Raw genomic sequence first — 19,211 nt, 5'->3', positions numbered from 1 at the left:
CCCATTTTGAAAGCATACGCCCGTTCCACTTCAAAGCGTATGGCCATACCATTTCCAAAAAAACAATCTTTTCACAAAGGGGTTCTGCATAGCAGTTCCACATCTCCATGCACCTACAATCTAGTAGATTGGCGTAAAATAACCCTCTTTTTTACAAAGTGAACTCCCCTGAAGCTCCTTCCCTCATAAGGTCGGACCCATCGATCAATATCGAGTAGAGTCAAACAGTGCTTGTCTTTGACAGTACTAGCAAAAGCGAAGACCACCCCAGCACGGGATGGGGAACTCCTGACCTAGAGATAGGAGAGCCTGAACATCAGTGCATGGATAGACCATCTGTCCAAGAGCAAGCTCCTACCTCCCCCACACATTCGCAGAGAAGCCTTGCTTCAAGGCTCTATAATTTTATCCTGGGAAATACATAGTTGAAAGAACCGCAACCCAGGGTGAGAGGCATGTACCAACCACAAGAAAGATCCCACTCCGTCTCTAGATCCTAGAGCAACATTAGGGCAAAGTGAAAGCCAATAGACCCAAATTGAACCACCAATCTCGAGAGCCGTGCATGTCTTAGGTGTGGCTGATCCTTATAGAACCCAACAACCTGTACAAAACTTAGGGCCAGGTCCATCATCCCAAGGACCATAAACGTATGACCAAAGGGAAAGGGTCTACCTAGGCCCTTCACATCAACCCGGTCCACCTGTATATCAGTAGTACTCACCTAGGTACCACATGGGACCACAAGGAGCACATGCTGACCCACCTAGGGCCTCCAATGGTATATATTATTCTCCTGGCCCCGCTCCTCCACCAACCATTCCTCAAACTACACCCGCTTTAGCCATGGAAATAGGGAGTGGAGTGGCTACGGGCATCACCCCCTAAACACCAGTACACCCTGCACCAAGATTAGAGCAAAACAAACCCGCTAGCATCTCAAAGATTATCACTAAGTTTGATGGGATTGGAGATCCCATCCCACACCTGGAGATGTTTAATCATATTTGTGAAGCCTTTGGCCATGTAGAAGATCAAGTCAAGGTGAGCGCCTTCGGCCTCACCCTTGATGGCAAAGCAGGCCAATGGTTCAGGTCCTTGAAACCAGAGGACAAGGCCACCTTTGAAGCCTTGAAGGAGGCCTTCAAGGTAGGATATTCTCGCCAAGGCACCAAATGGAGCCCAGGGCCATACCTCCTTTGAGCAATGCTGCATGAGTGCTATGGATTTCGAGGACAATTTCAAGGGAACACGTTCCCATCAGAGGCCTCCTTCAAGACTACCAGCACAAAGTCTGAGGGAAAAGGTAAAGAGTCCATGTCTGGACAACAAGTCGAGCAGTTGGCCACTGCTTTAATATACCAAATGACCCAACAATGGAGAACCAACCAAGGTCGAGATCGGGGAGGTCAACCCCATCTCTATCCAAAGAGGAAGCTTGTATGGTGCGCCCGGTCTGTTGAGCTAACCATACCGGTACAAAGTGTCCACATATAAGACCCCTTCCTAACATATTACGTAAAATGGTGGAATCACAAAGTTTCCAATTGCCTCATCAAAGAGCTACTCTAGCTTAAGCTCTACCTCAGGCCTTGCCAGCCAACACCCCAGGCAACCATTGGCTTTGCCAGCACAGCGCTCAATAACACACCTCAACCAGGCCAAGAAGTGGCCCAAAGAGCAATCCTTAAGGTGCCCAAAATACACTTACCACCCCCAGTTCTTCCACCTCAACTCCCACTGCCAAGAGTTGCAATAATTCGTCAGCTAACTCTGACTGAAATCTTCAAAGATGGGAACGAGGGGGAAATTCCAGAAGTTCCCACTTATGAAACCCTAGAGCCAACAAGCCCACCCTCTCAAATCTTAAGTCACTATGTTATGGAGGGAGAACAAATGTACCTGATGCACTTAGCAGTCGCAATGCCACAGGGGCTAGAGACATGAATAGGATGGTTAAACGACCACCCACCACAGAGTGCCATGATTGCGCGGGACCTCACTGAGTGGCCAGGTATCCCAAGAGGAAAGGGATGGCAAGTACCTCTGTAGGTGCTTCCACCTTGACTCCATTATGTGTAGGGTGTGGTATTGATCACATGTATAAGGATTGTCCGCTAAGACCTGGAACAACAGGAAGGTCTCACGAAGCGTATCCAAGCACCAACCTTAACTTGCTGAGTGTTAGAGACGGCTTGATCAAAGCAGTCCCACTTAATGCTGTAACTAGACTGCAACACAGGCAGAGGGCCGCAGCTCACGCTGCATCAGAGGCATCAACCTCACGAGACCAGGGCTAAGCAAGTGCTCCTGAACAAGCATGAGCAACTAGAAGCTCAAGAAAGAAAGCCACAAAGGTTGGCAAGGGTGAGAGTCGGGTGGTTATCAGGTGGTTATCAAAAGTGGTTCAGAAGAGGCACGACAACTCATGCGTCAACTTCTTCATCTGAAGAAGAAGACTACGCTCTACTGCCCAAGCCAACTTACCTATCAACATGCGCCAACTACCAAAAAAGCTCACTGAATATCCTAACCCCATAAACGAAAAGGAGAGACTCTTGGTAGCCCAAGAGTTGGTCTGGGAATTCCAAGTACAAATGGAGGATGAGCCTCCTACAACCTATCTTGAGCCATACCCATCGGTCTCAAATCTAAGACCTGCAAAAGAAGCTCAAGTATATCTTGGAGAGCTCCCAAACCGGCCACCCCACAAAGGTTAGCAGATGTAGCAACTTCCACTACAACAGCTACCCCCAACAGGGAGACAGGATGGTCGAATATCTTAGAAACCTAGAGGATGACCATCTTAGAAGAATGAGCATAGAAATCCCTTTTCCTATCCCGTACACTCAAAAGAGCTTAAGACTAAGCCAAACCAACCTCCCTCGCGGGACAACCCTTGCTCCAAGAGACATTCCACGTCTCTCTTCCTTACTCTCTTCTCAAATACAAATCCCTATCGGCACCTTGCTCCAAGGTAGACCAAGTTTATGGAATGATCTAAAGAATTGGATGGAGGGATGCCTCAAGGCAAGCATGCACAAATCTATGGAGCCTAATAGCTCTAATGAATCCGAGGATGAAGAATTTCTTATAACCCATAAGGTAACTGGCACCCCTATGGTTCGAGTGAACAAACTAGGACAATCCTTCAAAGGAGATGAACTCAACGCGGCTTTACCGATAACCTTCAATGGCCTCCAAGTTATAGCAATCTTAGATGAAGGAGCAGGAGTGAGCATTGTTACAAAACAATGCTGGGAAAAATGGTGAGCACCTACCTTGGATGACACCACATTGTTGGTCAAACTTACTGATGGAGCGAGAGCTAGACCCATCGGTCTACTAAGGGATCTCAAAATTAAGATCCTTTGAACTACTTACCTCCACACCTTTGTGGTGATGACCTTTGGACGTCAGCTAGTTTCTTATGACTGCATCCTTGGCATACCATTTATGAGAGAATCAAAAATGTTCATGGCTGGGATACAAATCACATATACATTTGGAGAAAATATTAAACATTCAAGATCAATCTACACACAAGGAAGGTACACCCCATGAGTGCAAACCATTCGTAGAGGACTCTATCCACAACAATGCGATCAACGGTAGTCCATCTGTGTCAGATGTGTCACAAGACACTAGAAGATGAGAAGGATAGTGAGGAGTGTGTGCCTCTCCCAGAGCCAGAAGACTCTAAGAACTAGATGCATATCCTCACTACCCTGGACATTTTGCCCAGGCTCACCGGTACAAGGTTTGCTACAGTAGATGGGCAGGAGATTACATCTCTATACATGCTTAGTTCAGCATACCTGCCCAATGTTGCCAGCCAAGAACTTGAAAAGGCTATTAGAGCGAAGCCATCAAGGGGCACACACTCCCGTAGAACTCACAAGCCTGAGGGATTCCCTGGGCCAAAATAATACGTCTTCCCAGATGATTCAGATACCCACTGGCTCAAGTATGTTGGGGCGATGGAAGCACATGACCACTTCAATGAAATGGTTGCAAAAGGAGTTTTGTAATAGCTCTCTTTTGATCCACATGACCATCCCACATCCAACAAGGCTCGTTGATCCACATGACCATCCAACAAGGCTCGTCGAGTCCAAAAACCAAAATCAGAAAAGCTTTGCTGCTCAGCACGCAACAAAAAGTTAGCACTGGCTGAAAAAGAAGCCAAAGGGGTAGTTGATGAAGAAAGTGCTAAAGCCGAAGAGACCAGACATGTGCCTAAACATTTCAAGACCTTCCAAATGGTTGACCGATTTGTCCAATATGATTTAGCTCAAAGGTCTGACAGTGGGTAACCAAGGATCTCTTATGATGGTCTAGCCAAGGTCAAGGAGATAAATTTGGCAGGCCTGGGCGAGGACCCGAGGCCAGGTGTATATTGGAGAAGACCTCTCTACAGAAGAAGAGACCAAGCTTATCGCTCTACTAATAGAATTCTAGGATTGCTTTGCATGGAAGTACTCGAACATGAAAGGTGTACCTCTTGTAGTGGTCAATGACACGATTCCAATGGTTGATGGAGCTAGGCTGGTTAAACAATGGGCTTATCCGATGAACCCAAACTACTCCAAGATGGTCCACAAAGACATCAATAGACTCCTTGAGGTTGGATTCATCTATGAGATTGAGCATACGGAATGGGTATCACCCATTGTGATAGTACCCAAAATGGAAATTTTGGAGTGTGCGTAGACCTTAAAAAGGTCAATGCCACCACCACCAGGGATCATTATCCCTTACCTTTCACAAAACACGTGCTAGAATGAGTAGCAAGAAAGGAATCCTATAGCTTCCTTGATGGATTCTCAAGATACAATCAGATCCTGATCAATCCCAAGGATCAGCACAAAACAGCCTTTGTCATCGAATGGGGCACATATGCATACCGTGTTATGCCCTTTGGGCTGACCAACGCCCCCAGTACCTTCCAACATCTCATGTGCACCTCTTACAAGGAATATCTTTAGAAATTCTTTGAGGTCTTTATGGATGACCTTTGTGTCAATTCCCACTTAAATCTCAATTTTCGATTCAACATGGAGTGATCTTGGTACATATTGTCTCCAAGCAGGGAATCTCTACTGATGACAACAAAGTGCGGGTCATCTTGGAGCTTCCCCCACCCACTAACTTCAAATGAGTCCAACGCTTCATGGGGCACGTCGGTTACGATTGGCAATTCATTTTTATGTATGCTGATATTGCTCAACCTCTTTACGGACTCTAAATCATATTTGAATGGGTTGAAGAATGCCAATGGGATTATACAATGCTCAAAAAAGCCTTGGCAAGCACTCCAATTCTCAAGTCCCCACACACACACACACACAATCACTCACAAAGTGAAATCAATATCTCTACAGAAACTTTACTCTCCACAAACTTGAATTGTGTCTAAATGCTTCATAACTAACTATCTCCTTGCTTTACTAGAATGGCAATGGCAACAAAACAAAATAATCGTAAAGTTTACTCTCACAAAGTGAAATCTCTCTCTCTCTCTCTCTCTCTCTCTCTCTCTCACACACACACACACACACACACACACAAAGTTAATGCATGCCACCATTAAATCGATCAATCTCTCTCTCTCTCTCTCTCTCTCTCTCTCTCTCTCTCACACACACACACACACACACACACATGTATGCATGCACGCATGCACGCACATGCACACGCACACACACACAAAGTTAATGCATGCCACCATTAAATCTCTCTCTCTCTCTCTCTCTCTCTCTCTCTCTCTCTCTCTCTCTCTCTCACATACACACACACACGCACGCATGCACGCACGCACGCACACACGCACACACGTTGATGCATGCTACATATAATAATACAAAAAATTTATTATTATTTTTTAGTATGGTTGCAACCCTCGGCATGAACGCACCAAAGGATAGGCGAGCCAACCGGAAGCAGCGTAGCACTAAAAGAAAAACCATGCAACCACCTTGCACGGGAGAATGGTTGCAACCCTCGGTAGACGAATGCGCCAAAGTATAGGCGGGCCAACTGGAAGCAGTGCAGCAGCACAAGAAAGGAAAAACAGGGAATGCCATGCAATCGCCTTGCGTGGGAGAAACCAACAGATGGGCGCCTGGCATTTAAATTTATAAGAAAAAGGCTTAAAAGAGATGGACTTACCTCAGACAAATGACAGAAAGTACACAGTCAACAGGAAAGACACAGGCTAGAGAAAACGGAGGAGGGGAGGTGAGCGCCAATCGGAAGCACACGCAGTCTGCAAACATGCACATCAAGCAAACCAAACAAAGAGAGAGGGATGAGAATAGACACACTAAGAGAGAGAATGAGAGAGAGAGGGGGGGGATGGCTCACCAGCCACACACGACACATAGGAATGAAGAAGCTCAAAGAAAACTTGCTTGAAGGATGTTCGCTTAGGATGAAGAAGGAGGCGGCTCTGCAATAGAAACTCCCTCGAACGAATTCAAATTCAGCCACATTGAAGAGGCGGCTTTGCAACCTACGAGATGAGAGCGGGGGAGATTGAAGGAGGGGGAGGTGTTAGCAGTTTTTATGAACTCTAGCCATGCACAAACTAATGCTAGGGTTGAATATAGGGAGTTTTAGAATATAGGCTAGACCATGCTTTTGACGTCAAACAAAACAGTTGAAGTGAGATTTTAGTTGGGATGCATTTTTGTTGTTGTGTGCTCATCATTCTTGTAAATATAGTGTCTTGTGACTGCATTGTTAGGGGAATAAGGGAACATAGTGATATTGTTCTTGACACCCAAGTGCGGGGAAGGTTAGAGTACAATAATTCAATGTCAACAACATGGTGATATGCTAAGAAGGGTGCTGACTCATAATATGACGGGGGTTTATGTAACATATTAGAGTGAAAGAATTTCAACAATAGTAAATTAATAGATTAATGATGTGTAGGCCATTGAAAAAATACAAAGGATAAGGTTGATTAATAAAGAATGATATAAATCTCATATTTTTACCTCCTTTTGATGTGATAAATAACCTCTTAAGTTATCTCCTTTAATGTGATAAATAACGTCTCTTTTTTTTGTAATAGAATATAAATAACCTCTCTCTCTCTCTCTCTCTCTCTCTCTCTCACACACACACACACACACACACACACACACAAAGTATGTTAGGCGCTGTACCTTAATTATTCTCTTTAAGTAGTATTCCAAAGCTTAAGATCTCATTTAATAAAAGAAAATAAACCCAACTAGTAGTCCAAGAACTTGTATTAAGCATTTGATTAGTAGGTTGTACCTTTTTTTAGTCTCTATCTAGTATTCCAAAGCTTAAGATATCATTCAATAAAAGAAAATAAACCCAATGAGTAGTCCAAAAACTTTAACAAAATTTGTTATTTTTAATTGTAATGAGTTAAAACATTGTCAATAAGGATACATATACTTCCTCCTCATATTCCATGCTATACTAGAATGATTGCGTTACATGAATTTATGTGTTGTTTTTTAGAAGAGTTATTAAATTTAATATATATGAATTTGTGTGTTGTTTTGGAATCTATATTAAGTTTACATTTTTGGGATAAAGCTTAAGATAATTTGGATTGAAATAAATATATCCATTGTACGTGTTGACATTAAAGTTGATATAGGAATAAATGATCAAGATCAATCCCATATTGGATTGTACTATGGTTAAGGGAGATCTTCTCTCTAGACACACTGACAACATCACAAAAGAATTATATCTATCACTTATAGCAATAAAATAATTAAGAAATTTAATACTTACACCTCTTTATATTCTAAGACTATATTTTCTATCAATTCTTGATAGAAAATACACCTCTTTGTATTCTAAGTATATTTTCTATCCATGCTTGATTGATATTACTTAGTAATGCAAAGTAAATATTGTATTCTTAGATATATAGATTTTTAAAATGAGACGTGTTCATTCACAACTTATTATCATAAATAATTTTCCAAGAATCTATCACATTCAACCACTTGTGCTAGAATTCAATTGTAAGTAAAAGAGCATGTTATGTAAATTGTTTTGACATTAAGATTTGAATAGCTAAAGATAAACTTACTTTGAAACATATGTATAATTAAAAAACATTGATAAGCCTCACTATGCTTGGGTATGTTTTGGGCATGAGTAACAACTTTAAAGATCTGTTCATAAGATCCTTGCCTTAATTTATGCATTTCCAAGACATACAAGAAATTTATATCTTTTGAAACCCAATTTTTTTGTTTAGCCTTTTATTGAAGGCAAAAATTGCTTTGAAGGTTTGTGAAGCCTTTTCCTTTTGAAACCCAAATTTTTGTTTGGCCTTCTCTTCTTGAAGGCAATAGTTGCTTTGAAGGTTTGTGAAAGCCTTAAAATTTCAACATTAAATTTGCTTTAATGTTTTAAGAATTACTAATATCGTGCCAATAGAAAGTGGGGAAAACAACTTATTTATAGTGAATGATAATTAGATTATTATGCTCTCTCTCTCTCTCTCTCTCTCTCTCTCTCTCTCACACACACACACACACACACACACACACACACACGTGTGTGTGTGTTATGTGCGTGTGTACTAATGTGATATTCATGCTTATTAATATGTACTATTATCAAAATTTGATAAAATGTATTTCTTTATTATCATATTTATAAATTTTCCTAATAATGTAAAGTTATATGCTCTAATAATATAATATATATGTTAATATCCCAACTTTTAATAGTTTTTATGTTACTAATTTTTTCCATATGCTTTTTTATATCTTCAAAATTCTTATACAAAAATTCCATTACGCATATGAAATATTTTATTTTATTAGTTTATTGTATAAAATATACGTAACTTGATAAGATACTTTTTAAATTACTATAATATTATATTATGTTTATTTAATATTTAAATATGCGTCTTTACTATATTCCCGACAAAACACTTTTTTTCAATGTCTTTTGCTTTTCCACATTTCCCTTTTCTACAATTGTTAGTCCGATTAGCCTACCCAATCTATTTATATTTAACCTAGAACCTACCCTACCACTCTACCTAGTGTTAACCTCTAAGATTCCTTTTACAACAACCTTAGTCCTTCTTCAAAGTTATAAAGGTAATTCTTTAAATATTGAGGACCATGCCTTCTTATTACCCACTCACACTTTACACCACAACACTCATGGCTGTATTAACATTTCATTTTTCCCTATTAACACTTACGCATATGAAGACACACTAATCTCCTCCAATTAGCAGAAGGTAGGATGCCACACACCACCTATGTGCCTTCTTTCATAGTAGAATAGATAGAAAGGGAACATCCTTTTTTTTGAAGCTACAACAAAAGTGTTTGCTTTAAGAGATTGATACTTGACCTATTCATAAATTTCACATGATTGGGGTGCATTGCAAAGGCCAGAGAGAGAGAGAGAGAGAGAGAGAGAGAGAGAGAGAGAGAGAGAGGAACCCAATTTCTTACATAGATATGAATCATTGTTACTTTTCATGACATCTATTTTTTAAAATAATTCAAACAAAGGTACACCATTGCTAGTATCTCCTTAGCATTGCTAGTATCTCCTTAGCATTGCAACATTAGTGTATTACTCTAGATCTTGAGATTGTGTAGGACAAAGAATATTTGCACTATAATTAAAAACATTCAAATGAATGTGAACTTCACATTCGTAATCCCCCCCTCCCGAACCCCCTTTCTTCCTCTCTCATAGTTTTCAAATTACTTGGTAGGCCATCCTTAAGAAATCCTTTTGTTAAAAGGACGTCCTTGAAAGATAGGATGTCCTTAAGAGATTCTTCGCTTGTCTCTTGTGTGCTTCTTTTAAGTAAGAAAGTGCACTAATGCACTTGAGAAGTGTCATTTGGTGGGAATGATTAAGCGGTTTGTGTTTGTGACTATAATAAAATTTAGTCCAAGGTCTCTAAGAACTTATTATATTGAAGCCTTGATGAGTGTCTTAATTTGACTACTTTTCTACAAATCACTTTCATAGTAGAGGGAAAATTTATCAAGGTGGTCATTTATTAAAAATGATGAGCTTTAGTCTTATTCTAGAGGATAACTTATGGTCCCATGCTAGTCTTATGTTGAGGATAAACTTGTGGCACAATGCACCCCCATTGCAAATTCATCTCACGCGCATTCCATATATTTGTGTGTGTTGTCTCTCTAGCAACATCGAACCTTGGTTCACGCTTGATTTTTGACGCGCTCATGAGAATTTTACATGATGGCTTCCATCCATTCATGTGATGGACAATTGCCCCCTTCAAAGTTCATGTACAAAAATATATATTTTGAGTCTCAAAGAGGACATATGAATATACAAAATTTATTTGATCAAACATACCATCCAATTCTTAGATAGAGCAAAAACTAACACCACATATATTCATTGAGATTTGGGGTGCCCATTGGGGGGGTGGGACTTGAACCCAAGACCCTTCAATTTTGAATAAGTGCACCTAACCACTAGGCTAGAACTCCTCTGGTGTTTATGCATTGATTTCTTTCATTAAAGTTGGAAGTTGAAATTTAAAATTATAACCTTAATAAGTCTTCCTATATATTACTTAAAAATTATAGATGACAATGCTTTTTCTCCCTTGCCCCCGTCAAATCAATGATATTACCTTATTGTTTGGACCTGCATGCGCGACTGATGATATTCAGGAATGGCTTTAAAAAAAATGGTTAAATGGGCTTGATGCTCATCAAAAAGCTTGTAAGCAAGCTTAGAGACTAACCCTTGGGTGTTGTATCATACTTTGATACCATTAATTAAATCACTTTTGCATTTAAAAAAAAGAAACCTTCCATGCTTTTATGATTAAAAGTGATGTTTTTGATGTCTTTTTAATGGTCTTCCAAGGAATATATTCACCAAAGGCCCTTGTAACTGCAACGTGCCAAATCAATAATATATTAGTAAGACAAGATGGTTTATACGGTTTGAGAAAAGGCTGGCGTCGAAATTTTTTTTGCCGGCAGTGGGGCCCGCCGCCCCCACATATGCTGACGTGAGCTGCCAATGAGTATATATAGGCCCTCAACACCGCAAGAGCATGAACGCTTTATTGGCTTGTCCATGCAAAGCTAATGATGGCTTGCATTTGATTTGCTTTATTTATACCCGTTTCAGCGGTTGCCGTTGTTTGGCTTGTCTGCAACAGCTGAGGCTATGGACTCTGCTTCGCCCTACCAAGTTTCGGTACCAAATGTATGTTTCCATGCTTGTTTGGTGTGTGTGTGTGTGTGAGAGAGAGAGAGAGAGAGAGAGAGAGGATTTCTTCATAGTACACACACACTAACACACGCAGAAGAGAGAGGATTTCTTCCATAGTACACACAATGCACATACACACACGCAGACAGACACACACACACACACAGAGAAAGAAAGAAGAAAGAAAGCTGTATTAACGTCTACTAGAGGCCAAACTAGACAAATCAATTCTGGATGTCCAGAAAAAAAAAGGACAAAATGAACATGAAATAAACTATGAAAGTACTGAGCTAGTGGGGGGTGTGGTGGATGGAGCACTACTGCTAGAGGCTCAGTATGCAACCTATATGCGCAAGGTATACAAGAATGCAATGCAGATCTGTCTAGCTCCAACCAGTACCATAATGGGGGTGTAATATGTGATACATAGGCGATGGCGAGGCAAAAATACATCGGAGCATGATCTCCGGGTGTGAGTGTAAGTGAGCTAGCTGCTCTTGGGTATGGTGCTGATGTCGAGCCCGTATCTCTGTGATCTCCCTCTGATGTAGTCTGGGAGTTTGGTAGCCTGGTGCTCTCGGTCTCCGTCTGGCTCGGAGGTCCGCAACGCGCTGATAACCCCCTCCTGTGCAGGGTAGGCACTGGGATAGATCTCTGGAAGAAATCAGTGAGCTGGAGCTGTCGCCCACCTCTCCCTGTCCGTAGCAGTGTCTCTCTGTGGCGTTGTGTCTCTAGCAAGAATTTGCCAAATCTGTGCTGGTGTGTGAACTCCATGATCTGGCGGAGTGAGGGATGTCTACTGAAGATGGTGGTGTATCTCTCTCTAATGACACTATTTGCTAGAGAGAGAGAGAGAGATTCCTGCAGCTCATTCGCTTCATTTTTTCGAACCCTAAATAGAGCTGCAGTCACCTTGCCCTTGCCCTTCACCCTTATCACGAATTACACCAAAAAATTCAGGCATCACTGGGGGAATATGCTTGCATTTTTAACGTCTCTCCTAACAGTGCATCAAATTATGAACAAGTTGGGCTCCAGCTTCTTTAGAGCTAGACCATGGAAAAATAAGGGCAGCTAGACTGCTAGTCCTCAACAGGTCAGACTGTGACTTCTTTCAGGGTGCTTGTTCACACAGAAAAAATGCAGAACATAGCTGCAGCCTGCAGCCTACTGTTTATGAAATGGGACCCACCCTAATTGTCAGTTGCTCGCTACATTCCCCTTCGAGATGTGACATTTTTCTTTCGTGAACCAGTCACTGAAGGGCTGAGGTTTTTCCTCTTCAGTGATGTGTGCCTCCTCGGCTTAGAAACTCCTTTGATCCTCTTGAACTTCACAACGGTCTTCTTAAGCACAACGAGCCTTCTCAGCCTTGTGCTGCCACTGCTCCTGGTTAGCCTTGAACTTCGATCTCATATGCTCAATCTCAAGGGTGCGCTTATGCTCATAGTCTTGCATTTACTCTAGCACAAGCTCGTATTGGTGCTCTGTCTTGGTGTTTGTTCATTTCCATGAACATCTGCATCATTTACATCATCATAGGGTCCACCCTAGGGGTGGTAAAATGCTCCCTATTGGTGTTGATGATGGTAGGCTCCCAGGGTTGGAGGCCCCAGAAGACTCTCTTGCAAGGCTTGCTCTTCCTGGCGACTCAGGGGGCCAGCCCAACAAATTTCCAGAGTGTTTGCAAACATCCACTAGAGAACTTCAGTGGGCAGCCAATGGGTGTGTGGCCTAACGGTATGGGTTTGTGACCAGGAAGGGGCAGGTCCCAAACTGTTGGGATTCGGAGCTTTATGTGTGTGAACCACCTCTTAGTATGTGTAAGTTTGCCTATGTGTGTGAACAGCCTCTAAAGGCTAGATATTATGTGTGTGTATGTAATAAGCAGTGATGTCATCACATGTGCCATATGTCACCGTATCAGTGTGTGTGAATGGGTCAAAAGATAAGGCTCTGAGCCTATAAAAGCATTGTACTTGGTGAAGGATTATCATCAATCAAATTAATCATGGAGTCTGCAACAATCTGAGCATTATCTTTCTCTCTTGAGCTTCGTCATCTCTCTCTCTCTCTCTCTCTCTCTCTCTCTCTCTCTACATACTCACACCACCATGAATATTTTCCATCCACTTTAGGTACACCTGACCCTAAACACTACAGTTGGTATCAGAGCCATATTAGGTTTTTTTTGCCCGTCTCAGCTGCGCCCACTTTCACCCATTGCAGAACTGCTGCCACCGCTCTTCACAGTAGCTGTCGCCTGTCGTCGCCCATTGTCTCCTGCCCTTTGTAGCAGCCACTCCCTAAGCGCCGCTGTGCCACCAACTGCCAAGGTTCTCTGGCCACTTCCACCCACTGTAGACGCTGCATCATCTGTACCACAGCTACCGCCACTGCACCACCAGTCGCATCTCTGCTCGCCATTATCTCCAGCCACCTGAGCACCCAACCAGCCGCCTGCAGTCCAACTCGCCGTCCATTGCTGTTGAGGTTTGTCAGTCCATCAACGTCACTGTTGACCACTGCTCTCTACACCTCTGCTTCTTTCAGCAGACGTATGCCTTGTACCTGTCAGCAGAGCAACTCCCTGAGTAAACAAGAGCCTCTACTCAACACTCCTTCAAGATGGATCGGGCCATTTCATCAAGCACCTATTTCATCAGGGAGCACCTAGGCAATATTGGATCAGCCACATAACTCTCCATCTTAGGAGTTATTGTTGATGACAATGACAAGGTAGCTGTGCTTCTTAAGAGCATACAAAAGGTATCACATATCTGTTCTTTCGACTAGCCCAAGATACATCTTATGAGGATATAGTGGCTATGCTTATCAACGAAGATAGAAAGCTGAAGGAGGAAGATAACAACAGGCTTGACCTTGATAGAGCTCTAATTAGTAAATGGAAGGACAAAAAGGGAAGCAAGATCTGGTGTCACTACTGCAAGAGACTTGGGCATAAAGAAGCTCAATGCTTCAAGAATATGGAACAAGAACAAGAAAAGCATCATGCTCATCTTGTAGCAGAAGATAACCCAATAGAAGAACAAGAATAAATTGAACAAGAAATGAGAGCCACTGTAGTAGTACATGGTCTTTCTATTGATGAGAAAGACTATGATTGGGTTTTTCTAATCAATTTATGTGTGGGTCAAGGTTTCTCTGCCCGGATTGACCCCAAAAATGAGATGTAATAAATTGTGTGTGAAAGGGCATTGATCATATAGAAGGTTCCATTCCCATGTCATTGCCTCACCTCTTGCATGAGTGCAAACTATTGCACCTAGCAAGTTACGAGGATTGGGAGGCTTTTTACTACAGGGGAGGTCTTGGATTTTTGCAGCTGTGGTGGAGGTCCTTAATCATGCCTTGTTGACCTGAGGTCAGGATGTTGGCACCAGTAGTGTGGAGTTCAGAGACCATCATTGATGCTTTTGCTGAGGCTTTCTCGATCACTTCACCCCATTTTCTCTGAGGTGGGGTTGTGTTGGGATTCAGAGCTTTATGTGTGTAAACCACCCCTTAGAATGTGTAAGTGTGCCTAGGTGTGTGAACATCCTTTAAAGGCTAGATATTATGTGTGTGTATGTAGTAAGTAGTAATGTCATCACATGTGCAATGTGACACTCTATCAGTGTGTGTGAATGGGTCAAAAGATAAGGCCCTAAGCCTATAAAGGCATCGTGCTTGGTGAAGGACTATCATCAATCAAATTAATCATTGAGTTGTGCAACAATCTAAGCATTATCTTTCTCTCTTGAGCTTCATCATCTCTTTCTCTCTGCCTCTACACACACTCACACTATGGATATCTTCCATCCACCTTAGGTACGCCTGGAAACCCTAGCCCTAAACACTACACCGAGTTCAAATCCCCGCAAGCTCCCCGGCAGCATCCATGTCATTTGCGGTCATAATTGACCCACCTTTGGCCTTTGGCGGGAGATCAAGCTACCTTTAGGTGGGCACTCAAGTTGCTACTACAGAAGTATCTATGCAAGAGGGAGGCCGTGGGGGGGGGGTTGGGAAACTTGAGTGGGCAGCTCTGGTTTTCCTAGAGCACAAATAAACCATCCACTGAAAAATCCCTTCGATAATGGTACATGGGTGCGGAAAATTTGTGTTTATAATTATTTGGTGAGTTAATTTTGGCATTGAAGAGAGAAAACGAGAGATGGCACATTGAACACCCGATTGGGTCCCTGTAGCCCGCTGAAGAACCCCCACCTTGCAGTGTGTTTGCTTTATTATGATATTGAATTGAGTACAATGTAGATTTGAATCTTGACCCTAAAATGCCTTTCTTCTTGCTGGGCTGAGCGTTGGCCTGTGAATTCGGTTTGAACAAGAGGTGGGATTTGCTAATCTAATTGTGCCAGAGTGGGCTACCTTCGGAGCGTTGGGCATTTGGAGGCCTGTTTTGCAGGGCTGAAGCAAAATGTTGACTTGCTTGGGTTCCCTGATTGTTGAGTTGCGTTCAGTTGTCTTGGAGGATTGAGTGGGGAGGAGGAAGGGCCTTTAAATAGGGCGAAGGGCGATTTGCCCCCTTGCAAGCTAGTTGAGTGAGTTGTGGGCTGCTGGGCTAAATTTCATGCAGCTTGTGGGCTTCAAATTGACCTTAATCAGCCTTTAATTAATGCTGATTGCACACATGTGGGTGCCCAAACCTTGGCCAGCCGAAAACAGGCTGCCCAACTGCATATGAGTTTGCTTGCCTTTTGAATGGCCTGCTTGATGATGGGTTTCCTGCGTCTCTTGGCTGCCCACACGGTTTTCCACGTCTCAGGCAACGTATGTGCTGCCCAACTCTGCTACCTTGATGTCCGACGCCCGGCACTTGGCCTAATGAGTGTCGTAGACATCTGTACAACAATTCACCAATCAAGTGGGTAACGGGATACAAAGCTGTGTAGGACTTTGACGATCGACTGCCCGATTCACCTCCACTAATGGCAACTGGTGACTGTTCTCTCAAGTAGGGATCATAGTGCTCATCTTTAATCCAATTTGTTATCTTCCTGGCACATTTGTCACAGGCATAACTGCGTATTCCTGCATGAGAGTATGCCCAAACCATGAGATGCAATTGCCCAACGTGAAAAGGAAGGGGAATCTCATTCCCCCTTGGAAAATGAGGAGCTGCAACTGATGAACCATCATTGAGGCACATCAGTGAATTTAGAACAAGTCTAATAGATTTCTGGTGTGCATTTTCAGAGGAGAAATTCTGATTGATTATAGGGTGGGTTTTCTATTTCTCAGGATCCAAAATCATGATGTGCAAGGGATCTGTGAAGGCAAGGATCTGACATGTCATATGCTTCTAATCTCCCCATGTAACCGGCAGCTGAGAAAACCTCTCCACAGTTGATCTCTTCCATTTATGTTTGCAATCTCCTCCTGCCATATGCCACAATTTCCTTGTGGCATGTGGCACTTCTCTCCTACAGCTATGTGGAGGGTGATTGGTCGTTGGACAGTAAATTTGGGGTAATTTGCAGAATTTATTGCTAGTTGTGTTCAAAATTGATAGCGAGTTCTGGCACAATGATCGAGTTATGGCACAATGATGGAATAGAGGTCGTGCTGTGGCACATAAGCTCAATCTAAGCGAGTAAGTAGCCTTGAGCCATTCTGATTTTGGATTTTGAGAAGGTTTATGATAGAGTGGATTGGGACTTCCATGAGGGTACTCTTCAGAGATGGATCAGGGGAGTTTCATGCATGTATCGTGATGCCCACAGTAGTGTGCTCGCTTGTGGTGATAGAGGAGAGCGGTTTCAGATGTCTCGCTCAATACGGCAGGGTTGCCCTTTAGCCCCATTATTGTATATCATAGTTGTAGAGGCCATGAGCGTCTTCCTCCGCTCCATTGCTAGAGTTTCTGGATTGAGGTTGCCTCTTCATAATCAAGAGGAGCCGGTGGACTCTGAGTTATCTGATGACACAGCCATGTTCTTGGAGGCCTCACACATATGTTTATGTTCCTTCCGGGTGGCACTGGAAGAGTTTTGTTTGGCAGCAAGGGCACTCATTAATTGGCACAAATCTGTTGGTTTTTGGATTAGCGACTCGTTGAGAGTTGCTTGGGGTGCAGAGCTTGGTTTTACTTGGATCAATAGAGGATGCACTGCTAGATATTTGGGTTGATATTTCTTCTGCGCAGCAGTTTGCTCCGGTACTTATGAGTATCCGGAAGAAGCTTCTTCATTGGAGCTCCAGGAGATTAGATTTAGCCTCCAGAGCATTGGTGGCTAATCAGGTATTGCTTGCCTTGGCTTGGTTTATTGCCTCCTGTTCTCGTGCGTTCATTGGTCAATTGCAGAGGTTGATCCGCAATTTTCTTTGGTCTGGTTTGGATGGCACCATAGACACACGTACTAGGGTAGCTTGGCTCACAGTTATTCAGCCCAGACGTCGCACGGGAGGGGGCGGGGAGCAGGGGGGTGCTGAATATTATTGATCCGGATGTTCAGTGGAGGGCATTGCTTTGCAAACTTGTGGTCAGAGGTTTCCTACCAGGCACTGAGCCTTGGAAGGATTTTTTCCTTTCTCAAATTTCTGGATATACACCCTGTGTTGGGAGAGATTGGCTGCCCAGCATATGGTTTTTGTGGCACCGTCTTCCCTCTTATTGCAGCCATTGTCAGAGCATGGAGAAGCATGAGACCATTCTCGCGACAAAGGCTTCGTAGGTCTTTGGATGAGACTGACCGACAACCTGTTATGTGGAATGAGTTCAGAGCATGGAGAAGCATGAGACCATTCTTGCGACAAAGGCTTCGTAGGTCTTTGGATGAGATTGACCGACAACCTGTTATGTGGAATGAGTTCATTAGGGATGAGGCCGGTCGGCCACTTGGTGCATCTCGTTACATGCAGTGGTCAGGATGGGAGAGATATGCATACACAGTTCTTGCTTGGAAGACCTTAGAGTCTTCCAGTGGATCGGAGAGTTGCATCCATTCAGCATCTTAGGGGTTCTCGCATACATATTGATCAGATTGATGCAGCCATACCACAAGAGTGGCTCTCTGGGACCTTTCATGGAGATTATCATCTGAGTTGGCTGGGAGTCTTTTCGAGGAGAGGCATACCTCTGCATGTCATTGCTCTCCCGGGCCAGGAGGCTAGAGATGCATCATCTATTTTATCATGCCTGGAGGGCAATTGAGGAGGTGCAGCATGGAGGGGATCGTCTCAGATACTAGGCTTAGTCTAGTGAGGATTGTTGGTCGTTCGGGGAAGCATTGGTTCATTGATCCTTCTCCTCAGATAGTGACTCATGGCTCTTGGTGTGTGTGGCTATATGGTGGCAGCCCTATCAAATATCTTTAGTGGGATCCAGGTGAGTAGGAGTGGATTGATGCATTTGATCTATTGAAAAGCCTTCCCTTTTTCAGTTTCACGGTCCGGAATGCCAGGCTTCTCATCACTCGACAGACGCATAGGATCCCTACTCTCAGGCCTCATTGGGAGAGTTGTGATATCTCTCCAGTGATACAGTGCAGATATTGGCATAGGCTTTGGCATGCATACAGAAGGAGCCAGATCTCTCATTTCTTTTGGTTATTTTTACATGGTGGTCTCCCCACCAATGAGTGGAGAGCGGTTTTCGGTGTAGCACATACCTGCCCGATGTGCGGCAAATTCTGAGACTATACAACATTGTTTATGGGGATGTAGCATTGCTCAGCATATTTGGGGTTCTACAGCCCAACTTACGGGCAAATTGAGTGGCCGCGCCATGCATGTGACTTGGGGGACAGTTGCTTGGCTTTCCCGGTCTGGTCTGTAGCTTTTCTATGAGGGCAGTGATACAGACTCTGCTATCTTCATTTGTAGAGTTTTGCCTAGCATGGTTTATTGCAGGATGTCCCGCACCCTGATTATACACCCCCCAGACAGAGGATTGACACCAGTTACAGATTGTTGCCAGTATTACAGCATGGTAGATT

At 43.2% G+C, this 19,211-nt stretch overlaps 1 protein-coding gene across 2 annotated transcripts in view; it reads left to right on the top strand.

Moving 5' to 3' along the window:
* Positions 1–11,088: 11,088 nt before the first annotated feature.
* LOC147628982 (metal transporter Nramp1-like) overlaps positions 11,089–19,211 on the top strand; it is a 55,116-nt gene continuing 46,993 nt past the window's right edge. For both annotated transcript variants that reach the window (XM_086812175.1, XM_086812174.1), the window contains exon 1: positions 11,089–11,244. In XM_086812175.1, coding sequence (XP_086668301.1) covers positions 11,206–11,244 — 39 coding nt within the window. In that variant the 5' untranslated portion in view covers positions 11,089–11,205. The remainder of the gene's footprint in view (positions 11,245–19,211) is intronic.

Source organism: Cibotium barometz, chromosome 18, assembly GCF_041138505.1.
Source record: "Cibotium barometz isolate CiBa-2024 chromosome 18, ASM4113850v1, whole genome shotgun sequence".
NCBI lineage: Eukaryota > Viridiplantae > Streptophyta > Polypodiopsida > Cyatheales > Cibotiaceae > Cibotium > Cibotium barometz.
The sequence above is the reverse complement of the archived record's forward strand: the minus strand, read 5'-3'. Positions and strand labels throughout refer to the sequence as shown.